Source organism: Battus philenor, unplaced genomic scaffold, assembly GCF_028537555.1.
Source record: "Battus philenor isolate CCGP_79_NKW_IND1 unplaced genomic scaffold, ilBatPhil1.0.hap1 SCAF_28, whole genome shotgun sequence".
In the NCBI taxonomy this organism is placed as follows: Eukaryota; Metazoa; Arthropoda; class Insecta; order Lepidoptera; family Papilionidae; genus Battus; species Battus philenor.
This window is the reverse complement of record NW_027181691.1, coordinates 9428029-9446861: the sequence shown is the minus strand read 5'-3', so window position 1 is coordinate 9446861 and position 18833 is coordinate 9428029. Positions and strand designations below refer to the sequence as shown.

Below are 18833 nucleotides of genomic sequence, written 5' to 3'. Positions count from 1 at the left end.
ACCAGGTCTGTCGTGTAGATGATGATGAGATGATGGTAAATAGAGAAGAATAACTTGGAGTTATGTCTTCACCTGGGATGAGGAGGTGTAAGGCTTTCTCCTAACTGATAGAAAGAAGACCCCAGAATAGCGGCCCAAAGTGTATAGATGAGGTAAATAGGGAACCGTTTGTGATAGAAGGCTTTAGGGAAAGCTTATATACAACAATGGGAGGATATAGGCTGCTTATGGTTTCACCATCAGCTTTTCTTACATATTTCCCATTGGATCGATTCAAGCCTGCATCCCACGTCTTCTACCTTATGGATGGATATCCTACCCCAGTCTGCTGTCAGGCTACGTAAGACGAAGTGGAAAAGGAATGAATAAAAGAAATTGTGAAGAATGAAAGTGAGTGTAAAATAAAGATAAAGCCCTGAAAAAATTATTTATAAATAAAGTCCCTGTCCCAAAAAAAATGAAAACGAGAGGCTCTCAATAGCGGGGGCCAAAAAAACAAAAGACGAAGTGGACGGTCTGGTACGCAATATTATATTATATGTACTACTGTAATCAAAAAGTAAGCTGAAATTGTCATATAATACTCTTGGCCACTAAATTTTTTCTTAGGTTTGTAGGACTGTCTATAATATTTGCCAAGTGTCTGTTTATCAAAAGGTTTTATCAGAGTTACGTGTTTTTGTCTAATGCGTCAGTCAAGTCGGCCGATATCAAAATAGTTTAGTTTTGAAAAAAAAAAGCGTTAAAAACTAGATTCATATTCAGCGGGCTCACCGTTTTGACACAATTGAGGAAATGAAAACCTAATCAAAGTTCTTGAAGGCTTTTCCGACTATTCCGAGTAATGCAAAAAGCGTTGGCAAAAGTGTGTTTTATTTAAGAGGAATTGTTTTAAAAGGAATAGAATTTATTTGGGAGAATAAATAAAGAATTTATAATTCATTAACAAATTCACCTTACTTTTTGATCCCAGTAATATGTTATTCACATAAAAGTATAATGAAAAAGTAGTAAAATTAAATAAGAAAACCTAAAACTAAATATAAATAGTTGAAATAAGGCCTTCAAGGCTACTCCGGAAAAAGACTGTTCCGACTGTTTTGAGGATTGTAAAAAGCGCGGACAAAAGTGCATTTTATCGGTCGGGGATTTCTTTGGAGAGGATAAAATTGATTCGGAAGAATAAATAAAGAATTTAAATTTCATTAACAAAGTCACCTTACTTTTTGACAGTATTATATTTATTTACATCAAACGAACATAAAAACTAGTGAAATTGAATAGAAAAACAAAATATAAAAAGATATAAAAATAATTTTATATAACACGTTGTTTCTAATGATCAGCATCTATTTTATCTCGACCCGGCACATGCTGTGTGCCCACCTTCTTAATTCAAAGAGCCCGATAGCACTTAATCAAAGTCCGCCCAAGACAAGCCTGTCCCGGGAAGCTGTTGTTTTCAGCAAGGACTCCATTAATTAAGACTGAAACGTGCGGTGTTATCATAATATTTTTAACACTACGTGAATAATATATATAGGATGTTTGGTTATAGGTAGTCACGGGTTCTATTCCCAGAATACAATCTTATATAATTCACACTTTGTGCGTTAATAATATAGGATTTCCTTTGCTCACAAAAAAATATCTAGGAAGCAGGGTTCCCTGCGTACCATAATACCACACTGCGATCGCCAACCTGTCTGCCAAGCGTAGTATACTTCCTTATATATATATATATATATATATATATATATATATATATATATGTATATATATTAATATTTGGGAAAGGCCTATGTGTTGCAGTGAGCGCCTTTGTGCTGAAACGGCGTAATGGTACATTCCTCATACAGAAATAAATGGACTCTGATATATATAATAAATAATGTTTCGAATATTTGAATTACTACATATTAAAATTATGTATGGTTTGCTATTTGTCCTTCTAGACCAGTATTTTTCAACCTTTTATGTGCCTTGTTCCACCTATGCTTTTCTAAAATTCCTATGCTCTCCTATACATATACATGTATATATGTAAATATATATATTAAAGCAAAAGGGTTACGTGTCGACTCCACATTCAATTTGCCCCCCGTGGGTGTGGGTCCCACTTTGGGAAACATTGCTGCAGACTAAATTAATTAATATAACATATTTCAGAGTGATCACTTTATACAGGTTTATTATATACGAGTAAATAGATGTAAAAGCTTTAAAGTTCTTTTGCTTATAAATGAACTGTATACTCACATATTTAAAGTTTTAAACCTACATCCAAACAATATATATATATATATATATATATATATATATATATATATATATATATATATATATATATATATATGGAAACAATTACTTTCTTTACACAGAGGGGGAGGGAAGGATTTAGAGAGGGTTAGTGAGTGAGTGAGTGAGAGAGAGAGACAGACAGACAGACGCGCGTGCGCTGATACCATCCCGTTCAGAAAAACCAAAAAAATGTGTGTGTGAATCTATCATTACTATAATTTTATTTATGTATGTCTATGCGCGTCTAATAATATGTCATAATGTAAATAAAAAATAAAATTACTGTAATTATTGAAAAAATCATTAATTTCATGTTACTATCACTCCATATGGCATGTAGAGATAATATCAGAAAAATGTGACACATATTTATTAGTGACAATAGAGCAAAGATATATTATGATATAATTGTATAAATAAACGAGTAACTCGTGCTTATTATTCATATATTTTAGTTCGAAAATTATTATTAATCCTATCTTTCTTAAGGTTTTATTGATTTTCATTTATTAATCATCTTCAAACTTTGTGCTGTCAAAACTTATTGGCCAGTCACATTTAAATAATTAAATGAAAATGTTTTTAGAAGTATAATCATAAAGGTATAGTTCACAGAAAGATCATTTAACCTTAAATAAATGTTTCTCAACGAAGTTTTACAATCTTAGGGATATGCCTTTATAGATTCACTTATAATTTGCACTTTGTGCATCTGAATGCAGTGGTTTAACTTCACAGACTGTTTTCGTAAGATACTTACCTTAATCACGTGCTTAGCGAAGTGCTAAGTGAAGTACAATCATAGGGTAATTGCTTTTAGAACGTCACTTTCAACCTTCTCTTAGTACTTCTGAATGTTGTGGTAAAATCTCACAGACCTTGATCTACATGATTAAACAGGTATGATTTCACAATTACTGATTTCAGAGCGCTAATTATATCTAACAACTAGTGTTTTTTTTCCTTACACCTTCCTTTTATTTCTTTGTAAGACCGTATGAAAATAAGATTTCTAAGAGGCGTGCGTTGTATCATAATTATTTCAATAGCGGGACGTGGCTGGATTTCCTGAAGGACTGTTTCTAAAGTTTTCTGACGACTTGAACAACTTGTGGTTTAAGGTTCTATTTCTTTGACACGTGGGGAAATCCTGCATAGGATACCCCTTGGTTGCGGGGGCAACAGTTGTATAAGATTGATTGACTTTAGTGGACTGTATTTAATTAGAAGGCCTTGGTCCAGAGAATGAATTAATTTATTAAGGGAAAACACGTGTGCTCGGTGGCGGTAGAGAGCAGAGAGAGCACAAATAAAAACATATTTTACCGATTCGCCAAACCATAGATAAAATCTTAACTAAAATATTTTTTGTTGGTACTATTGCCAACAACGGTCTTCTTGAATGCCTTTTGTTGAAACTACGGGAAGGCTTTCGCATACTACCGTAGTTTTAACGGCGGTGGTCTAGTGCCTCAACTCCTTACTTGCGGCGGATCAACCCGAATGTCGCCAAGGCCATGTTAAGGAGGTTGTATAAAGGCGCAGTATAATATATATTTATCACATATGTATATGTAGGAATCACGTGGCGACGCCTTCCGCGGTGCGTGGAAGAAGATGACCTCTGTCTTATTCAACGCAACCTTGAGTCTTAACCTGTGTATTCTAAAATCTATGGTGGGTAGAAGTTCTACTGTAAGATCCTATAAAAATATAATAAACAAATTATTAATTTTGAACCGAAAAATGTGTTTTTAGCATAATTTACATCTGATATTTAATTACAGAATTGACATTTCATCATCACTGTCATCTTTATTTTTAACTGAACATAAACATAATCATCATAACTATAAAGTAATGCGAGAATATGCGGATAGAATTAATGGCTTTCGTCTCCCACTTGCGATTTCTTGAATGAACGACTTGTTTTCATTGAAGTTTTTTTTTCATTCCCTTTGATGTTCAAAGCATTAACGAATTTTATTATTTTGAAATTAGAACGGGAGGTTTAATAAATCAAAATATCCGGAGATACTGTAGTAGAATTGAATTTTACGATTATGTATATTTTTTCACGCCTTTAAATTTTATGATATCACTTTGCCTGTCTTAATTCTTGTTTTTTTTTAAAAATGACTAATTTATTTAAGATTAATTAACATTACAACTCAACAGCACAATGTAACAAAACGAATTGAATTGTAAACTTCATAGATATACAACATTTTACCAGCTTAATAATACTTTTGTTAAATAAATTGAAATAATTTATATTCAGCTGATAGAGGCTCACTAGAAGACTCTAAAACAATGCCATGATGTCTGGTCTAGCGTCGGCTGCATCCAGGGACCTCCTGCAACCTTCACTATGTCGTAGTTCACCTAATAATAAGGTCTAATCACATCGTCTATCTAATGTTCTTATTAATCGTCATCATTATCATTTCAGCTCGAACCCGTCCACAGTTGGACATAGACCTTTAGATTTCCCTATAGATTTCCAATATTACTTGTTGCAGCGTCTTTGAACGACATGCAGCATGGATGTCCCATACTGCACTTGCTTATCTGTAGTCTGTATTCCAGTATGTTAATGCCCCAGTGTCTATAAGGTCTGTGCACTGCACACTGTCATTTCAACTCGCCGATCCGTTTTTTTATCGCCCCCGTTATTGTGGACCTCTTGTACACTCCTGTATGGTTGGAAAGGAATTTACATTAGTAATATTATTATATAATCATTTATATTACAGTACATTCTATTTATTTATATACATACACACACACACACACATAAACGTATACATTCCCTTCATATTTTCTTTACAATTCTTGTTTTACTTTTATTTTCATTTCCTCCTGTTTTTACATGCTTAATGCCAATCGGTAAGTCATTTACTCTCCCTCTTCTCCTCGTTCCAGATTCGTTGAGAAATCCCGAACATAGCTCTCTTCATAGTCTATTCAATGACTGTAAGCTTGAGGTCTGAAGTGAGAGACCAGGTACATGTCGTACTGTATCCCTCTGGAAATAGGCTTCTACTATATTTCTAGTAAGCGTCTTAAGATGATCTAGACCAGTGTTTCTCAACGTGGGGCCCACGTCCCACAGGTGGGTAGTTTGATTAAGAGGGGCAAGAAGAAAATGTACCCGACACAAGTATAATCCTTTTGCTAATATACATATATATATATATATATAAAAATATTAAAATTATGTTCTATATGTTACATAGGAGGGTGTAAAAGTTTTAGAAAGGCTTAAGTGGGGCGTGATACAGAAAAGGTTGGGAAGCACTGATCTAGACAAAGCATTTTGTTCACCTTGTAAGATAAGATGATACACATATATTATTGTATTTATTATTGTGTTTATTATTCTTTATATGTAATGAATTGAAGGTTAATTTTATTTATATCAGTCGATATATATTTAAAATTACAGTTCTAATAATAACTGCCAAGACGGTGAATAATTTAAGAGTTTAAAAACACAATTTCATTGAACTCCCACGTAATTCGGTGGCTGGCATTTGCAATCAAAACATGTAGATATGCGGAATACGTTTGTTTTCGAATGAATATGAATTGGTTTTTATACGTTCATTTCCTATTATATCTTGAATTACGATTTTGAAAGCTAAAATGTCTCCGAATTTGATTAGATTTATATGAACTTGTCGTAATGGATTCTTCTCCATGTTTTTAGAATAATTTATTTAAATGTTCATTTACTTACATCAGTCTCGTGTTCTCTGATATATTCTTATGTTTAGCATTATCTAATTTTGAACCTATTTATAAAAGGTTCCTCGTATTTTGTTTTTTATTACAATAAAGACATCGTGTTTAAATTATTGTTGTTTTTCGGAACAAATTAAAAAACATTTTTACTATAATTTATACGTCGATCTAATTTACATTGGCATTAAAAACTCATTAAATAAATGCTCTCACTCCGCCAAATGAGAGCCAATGACTACAACCACTCTGAAAATAGTGGTCGACTGAGAAGAAATCTGTCTCTATTATTTTATTAGAGAAGTGGTGGTCCAGCGGTATAGAATAATGCCTTGTGATTATAGGTCGCGGTTTAGTTTCCCGGGATACAATCTTTTATAATTCACACTCTATATAGGATTGCCAATGCTCATAAATAAGTTTCCAGAAGATGGACTGCAGCGGCCTTTGCTTACAGCACACTGCGATCCTCATCTCACCTGCCAAGCGATTAATGTATATTCCCATAGATATCTTTGGTGAAGGTGTATGCCTTGCAGTACACGTTTTTTGGGAGAAACGAAGATTTTTTAAAGTCATAATATCTCTATGTATTATATGCATCTCTTTCTTTTACTTGTATAATGAAGAGTATTAAATTAAAAGAAATAAATTAAATTATTTTTAATTTTCGTGTTATTTTTAGGTTGTTTTTTTTTCTGGTTCCCCTATATCGTGTGGGACATGGACTTTTTATTTCTACTAATTTATTCAAATTCTTTATTATAATCATTCTTCTCTTTCATGTATCATCTTATCTGTCGTACTGTTTCTTTCATTCTACAATTTTCCCAGACTTTCTCTTTCAATCCATTAGCCATACATCCATCCTCAACAACTACATTCTAGGTTTCCTTTCTATTTTATTTTGCAACATTACATTTATTGTTCAAATATTTAACACGTATTTTCTTTGTAATTATCATCTTATATTATACTATTTATTGCACTATTTTTGGTACTACTATATTCTTTTTATTTCTATATTTTAGTGTTTGTTTTATTTTTACCTATTGCATTTATTACCACCTTCCTGCAGTAGCTGAGGAAGCTTTAGGTTGTTTTAGTCAATCTACATTTGGAAGATTTTTAAATTACTTTCAAATCTTTGTTTAAATTATATTCTAATGGTGCATATCTGTAAGGGTGTCAACACCAGCAGTGTAAACACTTGCTTAAATCGTGAACTTTAATTAAATAAAAACACTCGTGCATTCGTCGTTCATCTCAAATCTGGCAGTCCCTGTGACATTCGCTGTCAATGTCAAACCTTACATCCTTCTAATCTAATGTTGCCCTATAACCATTTTTCTCCCACAGATAAATAAAATACACTGTAGTTATAAAATTAACATTTATTAAACATAGCACATATGAAGGCAGTGTCTATTACAATTGTTATATTTAAATATTATATTTAATTTTTGCACAAACATTCGAAATCATTTATCAACCATATAAGAACTATTTGTAAATAATTTAAATCAATATATAAAATCTCTGCTTCGAACATATTTAGGAACATGCGATGTACAATTTTATAAATATGTACATTATATATAAATGCATGATTTACTTGACGTAACGTCAAACGCACCGTAATATACAAAGATCGATGTAAATGAAACGATTGTCGGTATTGGCACTTTGCAATAATAACATTGATAGTAGATACTGTAAGAATCTTATTATATTTGTTTTTTTTTTATTATTAGTAATAATAAAGCTTGATAATGAATTTCTCTGATTCTTTCATTTTATTGTATATTCTTTTCAGATCAGGGCACATTTGGAACTTGAAACTTGAAGTCATCCTTCAACATAAACTTAGAAGTAATGATATTTTATCTTCTCTTGATGTACATAACTGATCTCCATGTAGAAGTGTATAATAATCATGATTCATTTCAGGTGTTAGACTTCTACTGGACATAGATTTAGAATAAGACCTGTTGAAAGCGACACGCTTCCATCAATGATCTTACTAAGATCGCCTATTCACCTGGTTGTTGCTCACAGCAGCCGTCAGTTCTGCACCTGCTCTGTGTGTGACCTGCACTATATCGTAATTCACGTAGTGGGAGGCCAAACTACGCCGCGTCTACCAAAGGTTACCTAATGTTCATATTCATAGTCATCACCGCCATTTCAGCTCTAATTCGATCACAGTTGGACATAGGCTACATCTATAGATTTTTAATAGGGCTTGTTAGAAGTTGCCTGAATCCAGCTTCTTCAAACGACTTTACATTGTAGGCATGGACATCCTACGCTGATCTGTGGTCTCGATTCTGAATGAGAGAATGTAAGAGCTCCAGTCGCTATCAGTTATTCGCACTTGTGGACTACACAATGCCTCTTCAATTTGCAAATCCGCATGGATTGCTGTCAACGGTCTTTTCAAAATTTAATTTTGGCATTTTTGAATTAATAACAATGTCCATATTATCATGTACGTCTAAAATGATTATCTGTAAATCGTTTCACTTAATCGTATCATTTGTAAATAACTACAGTTAGTATACAAAACATCTAAACGAAACTTTCATTACTTTTAAAGTCGTATACAAATATATTTTTACTCTCTCTGTCTTGCGATGGAACGCACACAAACCTGTTTTTACCTTCGCTTGCTTCGCTTACGTCTAGTGTTACAGAATATACATTATTTGTCTTAGCATCTAAATTCAATATTTGTATTTGTTTATTAGTGTTCACGTCAGTTTGTTCTGATTCTTCGTTCCAGTGATTTTCGTGAACGTCAACTTGTATGTTTGCATTTTCAGCCACATGAACATCATCGATGGACTGACTAACTTGATTTTCGAATCTAATTATTTCACCTAAATTATCGTTGAGTTCATTCATGGCTGCTATCATTTTCATACTGTTACGTCTTGTATTTTCAACATTTATTATTTCACCAACTTTCACTTGTTGAACTTTCGTATCAAAAATCTCTTTTACTTCTTTAACTTTTGTACTACTTCTATTTAGAATGTTTTTCTGTGACGACGCCCTGTTACTGTATCTTCTCCAAAAAGAATCAGAGGTGTTCTGACTGCTGGAGAATCCAGTCGACGTGGTCGTGTTGAATGTATCTCTCCTTTGCATATTCTCTCTTATGTTTCTGCCACATCGCATCAACTTATTTATCTTTAACAATTTCACGAAACCCTCTCTAAATTTAGAAGACATCAAATTGTATAATATTGGGTTAATAGCCGAATTCAAATACAGCATAACTCTACAAAAATATAACAGTATATAATATCCGTCTATACCTAACGACATTATTGTCTCTGGTGGGAATACGATAATCCATAGCGTTAGAGCCTTGAACGGTAACAGACATACAAAAAATGACAGTACTACGGTACCTAACATTAATATGACTTGTTTTCTATAACGCAGTACATTGCCGGCATTGTTAGAGTTTTTGCTGTGTTGAGCTATTATGATAGGGTTCTCCATTAGGTTCTTAGCGATGACGCTGTAAAGAACGAGTAGTACTCCGAGCGGGATGATGAAGAAGACGGCGATTATTAGAATGAAGAATAAAGCTGACCAGAAGGTGTCTGCTTGGGTGAGACATACAGGCACCTCGGTTCCGTCGTCGTATCTCTCGTAGGTGAATGTGGCAACACCGAGTATTGGACTGCAAAACAAAAAAATTTAAATTAATTTATTTTTACCAAAATTTAGATTAAAGAAGTCGATAGCAAAATAAAGCTTAGGTTACACTGCAGTAATTACACGTTTTGTAAGTGATATAAGAATTATGTCATATATTAATCATTACCACTCAGGCCATATAACTGTTGTGTTGATAAGTGAAGAATTTTGATTATTAAAGCAAAGTTTTTTTAGTTGATATTTTATTTAAGCGTCTTATAAATAAAATAAATAATTTTACCTAATCACCAGTATGTTCGAAGGAATTCAACAAAGTATTCTTTTATAATAAGACTCATTTTCAGGGTTGGTATTATAGTGTGAAAAACAAATACATTTAAAAAACTTTTAAGTTAATCGGTTTTTTGATACCCATATTGTGGTAGTTGTGGAAAAATATGTACTTAGTCCGTCATATTGGAACGGCGTCCATCTTGAATTTTAAATTTTGACATAATCGTCGTGTTTTACTAGTGTAGCCCTTTCATTTGATACCCATATTGAAGGGGTTAAGGAATAATATGTAATCCGCCATTTTGTATCGACGGCCATCTTAGATTTATAATGTTATTGATTTTATTACATTGTATTGTCATCTAAATTAAATGTGTGTACCAAATTTCAGATCAATCTGACAACGGGAAGGTGCTTAAATTTCGATTTCTAATTTTGACCCAAATTAATTCCATACGGGTCGAACTAAATAAAATCGTTTAAAATATAACATACATAAAATTGTATTTAAAAAGAGAAAATTTTTCTGGTAGGTTCTTTAATGTTCCTAATCCATGGTTGTTCACTAACGGACTGGCTACAATAACCTTTTTATAAAATTAAATATAATCAACGATTAAAAAGTTCATGTAAATGCTTACTTAAATATTTTGAATTTCGAACTTGAATATCCTACAATAGTACGTAGATTTTTACGTACTATTGGGGGATATTCAAGTTCGAAATTCAAAATATATACAAGCATCATTAGAACTGACTGTGTGTCATAGAAATATGCTAGAAGACCCCAATAATGACATTCTTAATGCACTATGGGTTCAAACACCCTCTCTTATCAGCACAGTCCAAGTATAGAACAATCTGCCGGCTACCTTATTTCCTGAAAACATCGAGATTCAGGGTCAGGGTGAATGAAGGTACTTATTGATTCTGCGTGATTTATCTTCGACCATATCTTCGCTTTCCAACAAGCGAGCACGTGGTCAAAGTCGGACTAGGAAGTGATTAAAAAACGCGTTGACTTCAGAAGAATCTACGACACAGTTTCATCCTTAATACGTAGAACAATGAAATAATAGTAAAGGTTGGGAATGATTACACCATAGTAAAAAAACTGGATTAAAAAAACATTAATCAGGTAAACATTTACATACATTGTGCTTTAGAATCATTAATTATTTTAACATTATAAGTAGTAAGCTACCATCGACTCAGAACGTTGATCTGTTGAGAAAAACGTACCAGAAACTTAAAATCCGATATACTAAAGTTCTTTTCGCTAGTTGAACAATTGTGAGCTTGTCAATAAGGCGAGAGGTGAGAGATCACGTTTCTGTATGGTCATCACCGGTAACATACATTGGTTGAATACTTTCGTCAGTAAATTTGTGTATAATATTAATAAAAATTTTGATTCAACTACTGCATAGTGTACGGGTGCGGTGTGTCTATATTGGGTTTCCTAATTTATATTTCTTTATTAAAACGTGTTATAATGGAAGTAAAAAATAAAGAGGTGACAGGGATCACCTATAAGTTAAATCATACAATAATTTAACGTATTGAGTACACACAATACAATTTAAACCATAATATAAATATATGATATAGATATATAAACAAACATAATATAAGTTTATAAACCATAATCTTTGACCCTTGTTTATTAGTGTTTTTACTTGTTCTATCATTGTTTGACCATAAATCATTAAATGTTTTCAGTGAGATAGTTATAAGGTAGCAATTGTAACTGATTTTATATACCTATGCTTCTAGTTTGTACTTTCTTACTACTTTTTGTTACTGTTTATCTCCAATAAAGTAAATAAGTAAATAAATACATGTTGTAGTTGAAGTCAGTTGATATTTTAAACTGACGAAACTTTAGTTAGAGTAATTATTACTAATAATTATCTACCTTACTAAGAAGTAAGTGACAAAAACATTAATTTAATTCTGTCAAGCTTCGATAATGGATCCGAGATTCAAGTTTGACCCAAATCGTTTGATAAATAATGAAATTCGAACACCTTTCGTTGGGTTAACGCGCCGTTTTTTGGCAATCTTCCACGTTACCGTGGCTCTGAGTACATTAATCTCAAAATTCGTCTGAGACCCATCATGCTACTTGAATGTACGAATCTAGTGAAATTTTTAACCGGGTTATATTTCCGTAACAGGCGTGAACAGGTTGAAAAATTGATTTTTTCATATCTGTTTTTAATCATAATAGGCAATAGGATTATTATACAGAGTTAATAAATCAGCGATAATAATATTATAAAGATAAAATCTCTACGTAGGTTTCATATCTTCAGTTTTAAAATAAAAAAAATAATATTTATAGTACTGTATGACAGATTTTTTTATTACGTGGTAAATCAAGACTTCTATATTGAAAGTAAATACGATATACACCAATACCTCACTTTGCGTCGTGGTTACGTTTCAAAAAAAACACGACGCAAATTGAAAAGCCGCAAAGTGAATTAAGATTTTCTATAGCAAACCATGTAAAGATCGAAGATAAGTTCCAGAGTTATGAAAATACTACTTTTTAAAAAGAAAATTGAACAAAGTAAACATTTAAAAAACAAAAATAGTATAACTATGCCAATAAATAATTTGGAAAAATATATACCTTTTTTGTAACCAGAAACAACGCGTAAAAATTTATATAAATTTATTAGTCTCTTAAAAAAAAAAGCTCAACATTCTACATTACAACACACTATGTTATTGAAACTGAACTCCAAAATTAGCAAAACAAAGTGAAAATAAAACTGTATTAAAATTGAAAAGGAATCCCCGAGTTTTGATGGCAAAAGTGTTGCAATAGTTAAGAAAAAAAAAGAAAATTAAAAAAAATAATAATAACTCGAACCCAAAATAATGCAACCTCAAAAATCTAACGACACAGAGTGAAAATTAGTACTAATTAAGCAGCGACGCAACTTCGAAAAAAACGTAAAACAAAACGATGCAAAGCGAGGTATTGGTGTGAAATAAAAATAGGTCCACAGTTTTCGTACTTCTAGTAATTTTACAAAGGTTTTTTGTGCTTTTTTAATTATAAATCCCTTTTATCGTATTTTTTCTATTTTTTATTTATTTACGTTTAGTTATATGCTAGCGTAATTATGGCCAGGGCTGTCAACTGCTACAATGGGCAAAAATATTACTACATATATTATATTATACGAAACGAATCTAAGCTTGTATTATGTTTTACTGTCGGTATGTCTCATCCTCCTGTCAGCTGATAGACTCCCATTACAAGTCTCCCAGTACAAACCTTCCCCAAAGAACCACACTATGAACAGTTATGTTAAAAAAAACTCTTGATAATGGCAGTGTGTATTTATTACCAAACTCTTTAAAATTTCCTACCACAAAGATTGATACGATAGTCGGTCCTGCGCTGCCGTAATCCAGCAACCTTGACTACTCCTAGTGGGGAACCGTTCCACGCCACATCTACAGGCTGTTATACGAGACTTACATATCTTATGCCATGTAGGGCGTACACTACCCCCGCTACATTTTCCGTTCAGGCCACTTGCAGTTCTCATTGAAAAACAAAGGATTCTTAAACAAACGAATTGTACAATCTAATATAGATAACTTCACATCACGCATGCGCATAAAAGCATATTAAAATCTATAACTTTTTCCCACTAATTATAGTTTTGCAGTGTTAAAAGTGTAAAACATACGTTTTAAACTACTTCTTTTAATTTTAAAGTGTGGGTCGTATACGCCCCACGCGGCATGAATGGAAAATCTTCAAAATTTGCCGCGGCACGGAACCTTTTTTCGAACGATTATACATATATGCCATTACTGTAATAATCAAGTTAACAACGGAATTATTTTAATATAAATTTCTAACTGTCTTTTACGCTTGGTTTTTTAAATTAGGTAAAAATACAACAAGTATATAATTACAAGGATTTATTACAGAGTAAAGGGGTTTTGTAGGAATAAGAATCATGGCATTATAGGATAGGCGTTGGTATAATAAAACCTTCTTCGTCTAACCGATTTAAGCATTTGTCAATATATTTCGTATAATAATTTAAGCCTTTAAAATATACATTTAAATTTAAATATAATACAAACAAACTTAATATTATATATCATTGTTAACACATGAAACTATATATATACTTTTTTAATTCATTTCTAATAACTTATGCAGGCGATAAATATAAAATTTTCACAGAGTAGTTCAGTGTAAAACAACCTTTTTTTGTTTACTTGTTATATATGCAAAGGATGTTCAATGCCAGATAAAGGCTTCTCCTCATAGTTTTTTAATGGAATTGGTTGGAAGTTGATTATATTCAGCGTCGTCGAAGGACCTCAATAAGGCTTTATGTACACCATGTGGGCGGATACCCCACGTTGAGTTTGCCGATCCGTGGTCTTCACTGAACTTTGGCTTCAAAAGCTACCTGTTCGTTAAGTACATACATAAATTATTAATTTTCATTTTCAAAATGTCTTATGTTCCGTTTGTTACATTAATATTGCTAATACTTTGAAAGCTTTAATGAGCTATTTACTCAAATAAAAGCTTTCCGTCGTGTTGTAAAAATTGATGATATTGATTAAAATAGATTTCGTTTCAATAATTACTTATTTAAATGTACTTAAATTTTATATAAATTTATTGTTTGTTACAAGAAGTTTTCATATGCTTTTTTATATTTTTCTTGCATTATCCTTTCAATAACAAGCTTGCTACTATAGTTTTTTTTATCGTGGATTGGAAGTTATTTAGTTGTTCAAATTGGAAATTGTGACAAATTTTAAAAAATTATCTTTATCTGTTTGTTTATATATATTCAAGTTAATAGATACATAAAAAACAAGATTAACCGTTAGTTCAATAACATTAAGATTCTAGAATGCCATTTTGAAAGTCAATATCTTATTAGACACTTTCTTACTTGTATGAATGAGGTCATTACTGTTCATCCCTTTCCGATTATGATAGTTGATATCATTTGTAAGTTCATTAATAAAGATACAGAATGGTAAGATGAGAATAGTTTCATGTGCTAACACAAACAACTGTATCTAAACAATCTACATATATCAAACGAAACTCTCAGGGTTCCGTAAGCCGTAATCGACACCGCTTGACTTAAAGCCAACCACGCAGTCGACCCTTATCTTGTGGTAAGACACAAACTTTTTATTAGCGTCGCCTTCGAAACTTTTTCCTTTGGCGCTGTTTATTAGAACACTCCGCCTCAAGGAGCCTTGGTTGCGATTAGATATATCTAGTTCAATATCTGACCTATTATTTTTGTTGCTAACATTAGAATGACATATGAATTTTGCTGTTACGTCTTTCGGATAGGTTTGTCTTGTTTTTCGATCAACATCGAAGACATCTGATGCTTCAAGCATATTGCCTTCGCTCCTCATTCTGCTTATCTTGTTTAGTTTTGGACTTGGACAAACTGGGGCTGACTGCTGCCTTATAAACCTTTTGTTAGTAAACATTCTCCATGCGTTATGTTTTCTAGTTTCATCTCTACTTTCTCTGCTTTCAGATTCATTGTCACTTTTGTCCAAACTACTTCTGTGACTGAAAAACTTTTTCAAGCTATTTGTCGTTCTTGATAAACTGCTGCTGGTTGTCGATCCGTTCGTTACGGTTCGTTTCACTCGTCTGTTCTGAGTTCTGTCTGATGAGTTTTGATAGCAAATGCATATTTTACAGAAACCTATTCTAAATTTTGATGACATTAGATTGTATAATATCGGGTTGATTGCTGAATTAATGTATAACATTATTCTTGAGAAGTAGAGTAAGTTGTACCATTTTTCAGGGCTTATATTATCTGAAAGCTCTGATGGAGTTACAATAATCCAGAGAGCTAGGACTCTATACGGCATCAGGCATAGAAAGAAGCACAGTACAACAGTGCCTAACATAAGTATAACTTGTTTTCTTGCCCTCGTATTGTAGGGGTCTACTGTTTTATTCAGAACAACTTTCGAAGCGGCAGTGATGAGATTTTTGGCAATAATACTGTATAACACTATAAGTATAAGTAAAGGTAGGAGGTAGAGTAATATTATGACCATGATAAAGAATGTTATTTGCCAGAATGTGACGGCTTGCGTGAGACATTGCGATGAGACTGTCCCGTCTTGACGCGTGATCGTGTGGTGCTCTGCGATGGCCAGGATTGGACTGCAATAGAAGAAAAAGCGAAAGGTACAATTTCTACGTGCTAAAATAAAAATCTAACACTACTAGGAAGAAATGCAAGTATTTTTACCTTACATACATTGTATCATGTACATCTGTTATTGTTTACATTGCATTTCTTCCTTAAATACTATAAACTAATTTCGCAAAGAAATTATTTTGAAAGTAATTTAACGTAAAAAGTAGAAGTGAACATTAAAGATAAAAAGAAGTTTATTTACAGAATGAAGTTGTGTATTGAAAAAGAGCGGTGCGATAGACAAAGCTAAAAAACTTCCCAAAGTTGTGGATATAATACATCTCAAATATTCTAGATTTATCCCAAAATTTGTCGAATTTTAAATAATCATAGCTTTTGATCAATGATCGGATTAGGTAAAGAAATTTAACAATTGCTGCATATTGCAATATGATATGATAATACTGATATACCATATCATTATTAAGATTAATTATTTTAAATTTATTTATAACAATAAACAAGGACGGAAATTCAAAGAGAGAGTAAGAGATATTGTCTGAAAACAAAAGTAATTATTTTGAAATTTAAATTAAGGTTTGTCCTAAGGCAATAATTATAAATGTAAGCCATTTTGAAGCCTTATAATTGTTTTTTTAGACCTTGGTTAATTTTTAACAATGAAACCTTACTATTTTTATATTGTTTATGAAATTACATGTTTATTGTGGTGCAGTTTTAACAACATACACAAACGAGATTAAAATATTGCGATGTGTGGTCCTTTAGATAAAAGATGTCAGCGGTGCGCAAGCCGAGATGGACTGATGATCGGCCGTGATGGATTGACGATCGGTTGAGTGCAGTGTGACTCTTTCTTTCTTCACGATCACTAGAGAAACCATCACTTGGATATTTTTTCTCCTTGTAATACCGTCAGACATACGATATTACTTTTTGTCACGATCGTTCGGTCTGATGGACCAACTTACGAATATCTGGTGTTCATAAATGAAAGGATGATACAAAATTAAGAACATCGATACTGGCCACCAATTATTTTTAAATTTCGAATTCCGAAATTCTGTTTGAATATTTCGTAATCTCAAAATATTACAATACTATAATGCTTGCAAATAAATCCCACTAATCCGATCATTGATGCTGGTATAAATGCATATATAAAATATATATTTCGAACGCTATCTTCAAATATATTTTAGGTTATCGCCTTAAGAGAAGTATATTTAATAAAACTTTATATTAGTATATTTCTGATTGTCAATTCTGTAAATATGTTTTTATATTATTACTTGTTTACAGGGATTAAAAATATAAGACTAAGTTAAGAATATAATCTACGTGTGTTATATTTACTTTATAACATAAGTTGCCACAACTTTGGGAGTATTTCATACTTAATATTTACAGTTTCTAATCGAATGTAAGTAACACTAAAAGCGAAGTATATACAATATAGCTGTTATGTATACAATGTGTTGAAATTTTTACGAACCTTGTATCTTAAAGGGTTATGATGACGTGTAAAATTTTTGTTTAGTTAAGCACTTGTATTTTGGTTACATATAAACGTTTGAACTTTATTTATATATATTTAATTTCTTCCATTCACTGCTCATAAAAGTTTGACGGTAGATGGGGCTACGACTGTGGAAGATCCAATACGTTAACAGCTACTACTGTGATCAAAAAGTAAGGTGAAATTGTGAATCAAAACTCCCGGGAAGGAAGGCTGGCCTAGGCTTTTCCTAGGTTGATAGTACTGTCTATAACATTTATCAAGCGTCTGTTTTGCATAAATTGAAATTTAATTTGGCCTAAGCACCACGTAAGTTTTCTGTCTTAAATGCATCAAGTCTCGATGGGTAGATCGATCAATTTTTTGAAAAAAAAGCGTCAAAAACTTGACTCTATTTGATTTCGTGTGTCTTCTGGCTATTCTACAAATACCAATGCTGGGTCGTAGTTTTGATTCGATTAGGGAGATTAAAACCGAATCAAAGGTGTGAAGGCTATAAAAGAATATTAACACTGTTTCGAGGACTGGAATGATTGCATTTTATAGGACGAAGATTACTTTGAGAGAAATGAAATTGATTTGGATAAATAAATAAATAATGTAAATTTTATAAACAAATTCATCTTACTTTTTCATCGCAGAGTTATAAATAAAATTTCATCTCTTCTTATGATTGATTGTTAAAGTAATTTTTATTTAAATATCGAAACTTCTCGTGTGCAGTATTATTTTCAATATGGAACAGCTTTTGAAACTGGACATAGGCAGCTTACAATTGGTTCAACAATACGGAAGCAATATGGGCAGTGAATGTCCTATGACTGGAATGACATATATATACAATAACTATAAATATATAGGACTTTCACTATTGTATTGTTTTCCGACATGAACAATTGCAAGCTACTTATGTCCGGCGTCTTTCAACGATCGTAATAAGGTCGACTGTCTACCTTGGGTAGACAATACACTCTCCGCTTGCCAGGCCGTGGTATTCATTCCATGAAGGCACCAGCGGCTATCTGTTCTGCGCGCTATTAGACGTACCTATCGCCACTTCAACTAACCTATCCGCTAGGTCATGTTGGTAACTTTTGTTCTTTGGATCT

The 18833-nt window shown here is 32.4% G+C and overlaps 1 protein-coding gene across 1 annotated transcript in view; it reads right to left on the bottom strand.

The window, feature by feature from the left end:
* Window positions 1-8616: 8616 nt before the first annotated feature.
* Window positions 8617-18833, bottom strand: part of LOC137925916 (thyrotropin-releasing hormone receptor-like) — a 34061-nt gene continuing 23844 nt past the window's right edge. The window contains exons 3-4 of the mRNA XM_068769402.1: window positions 8928-9742; window positions 8617-8849 (exon numbers count right to left, since the gene is read on the bottom strand). Coding sequence (XP_068625503.1) covers window positions 8617-8849; window positions 8928-9742 — 1048 coding nt within the window. The remainder of the gene's footprint in view (window positions 8850-8927; window positions 9743-18833) is intronic.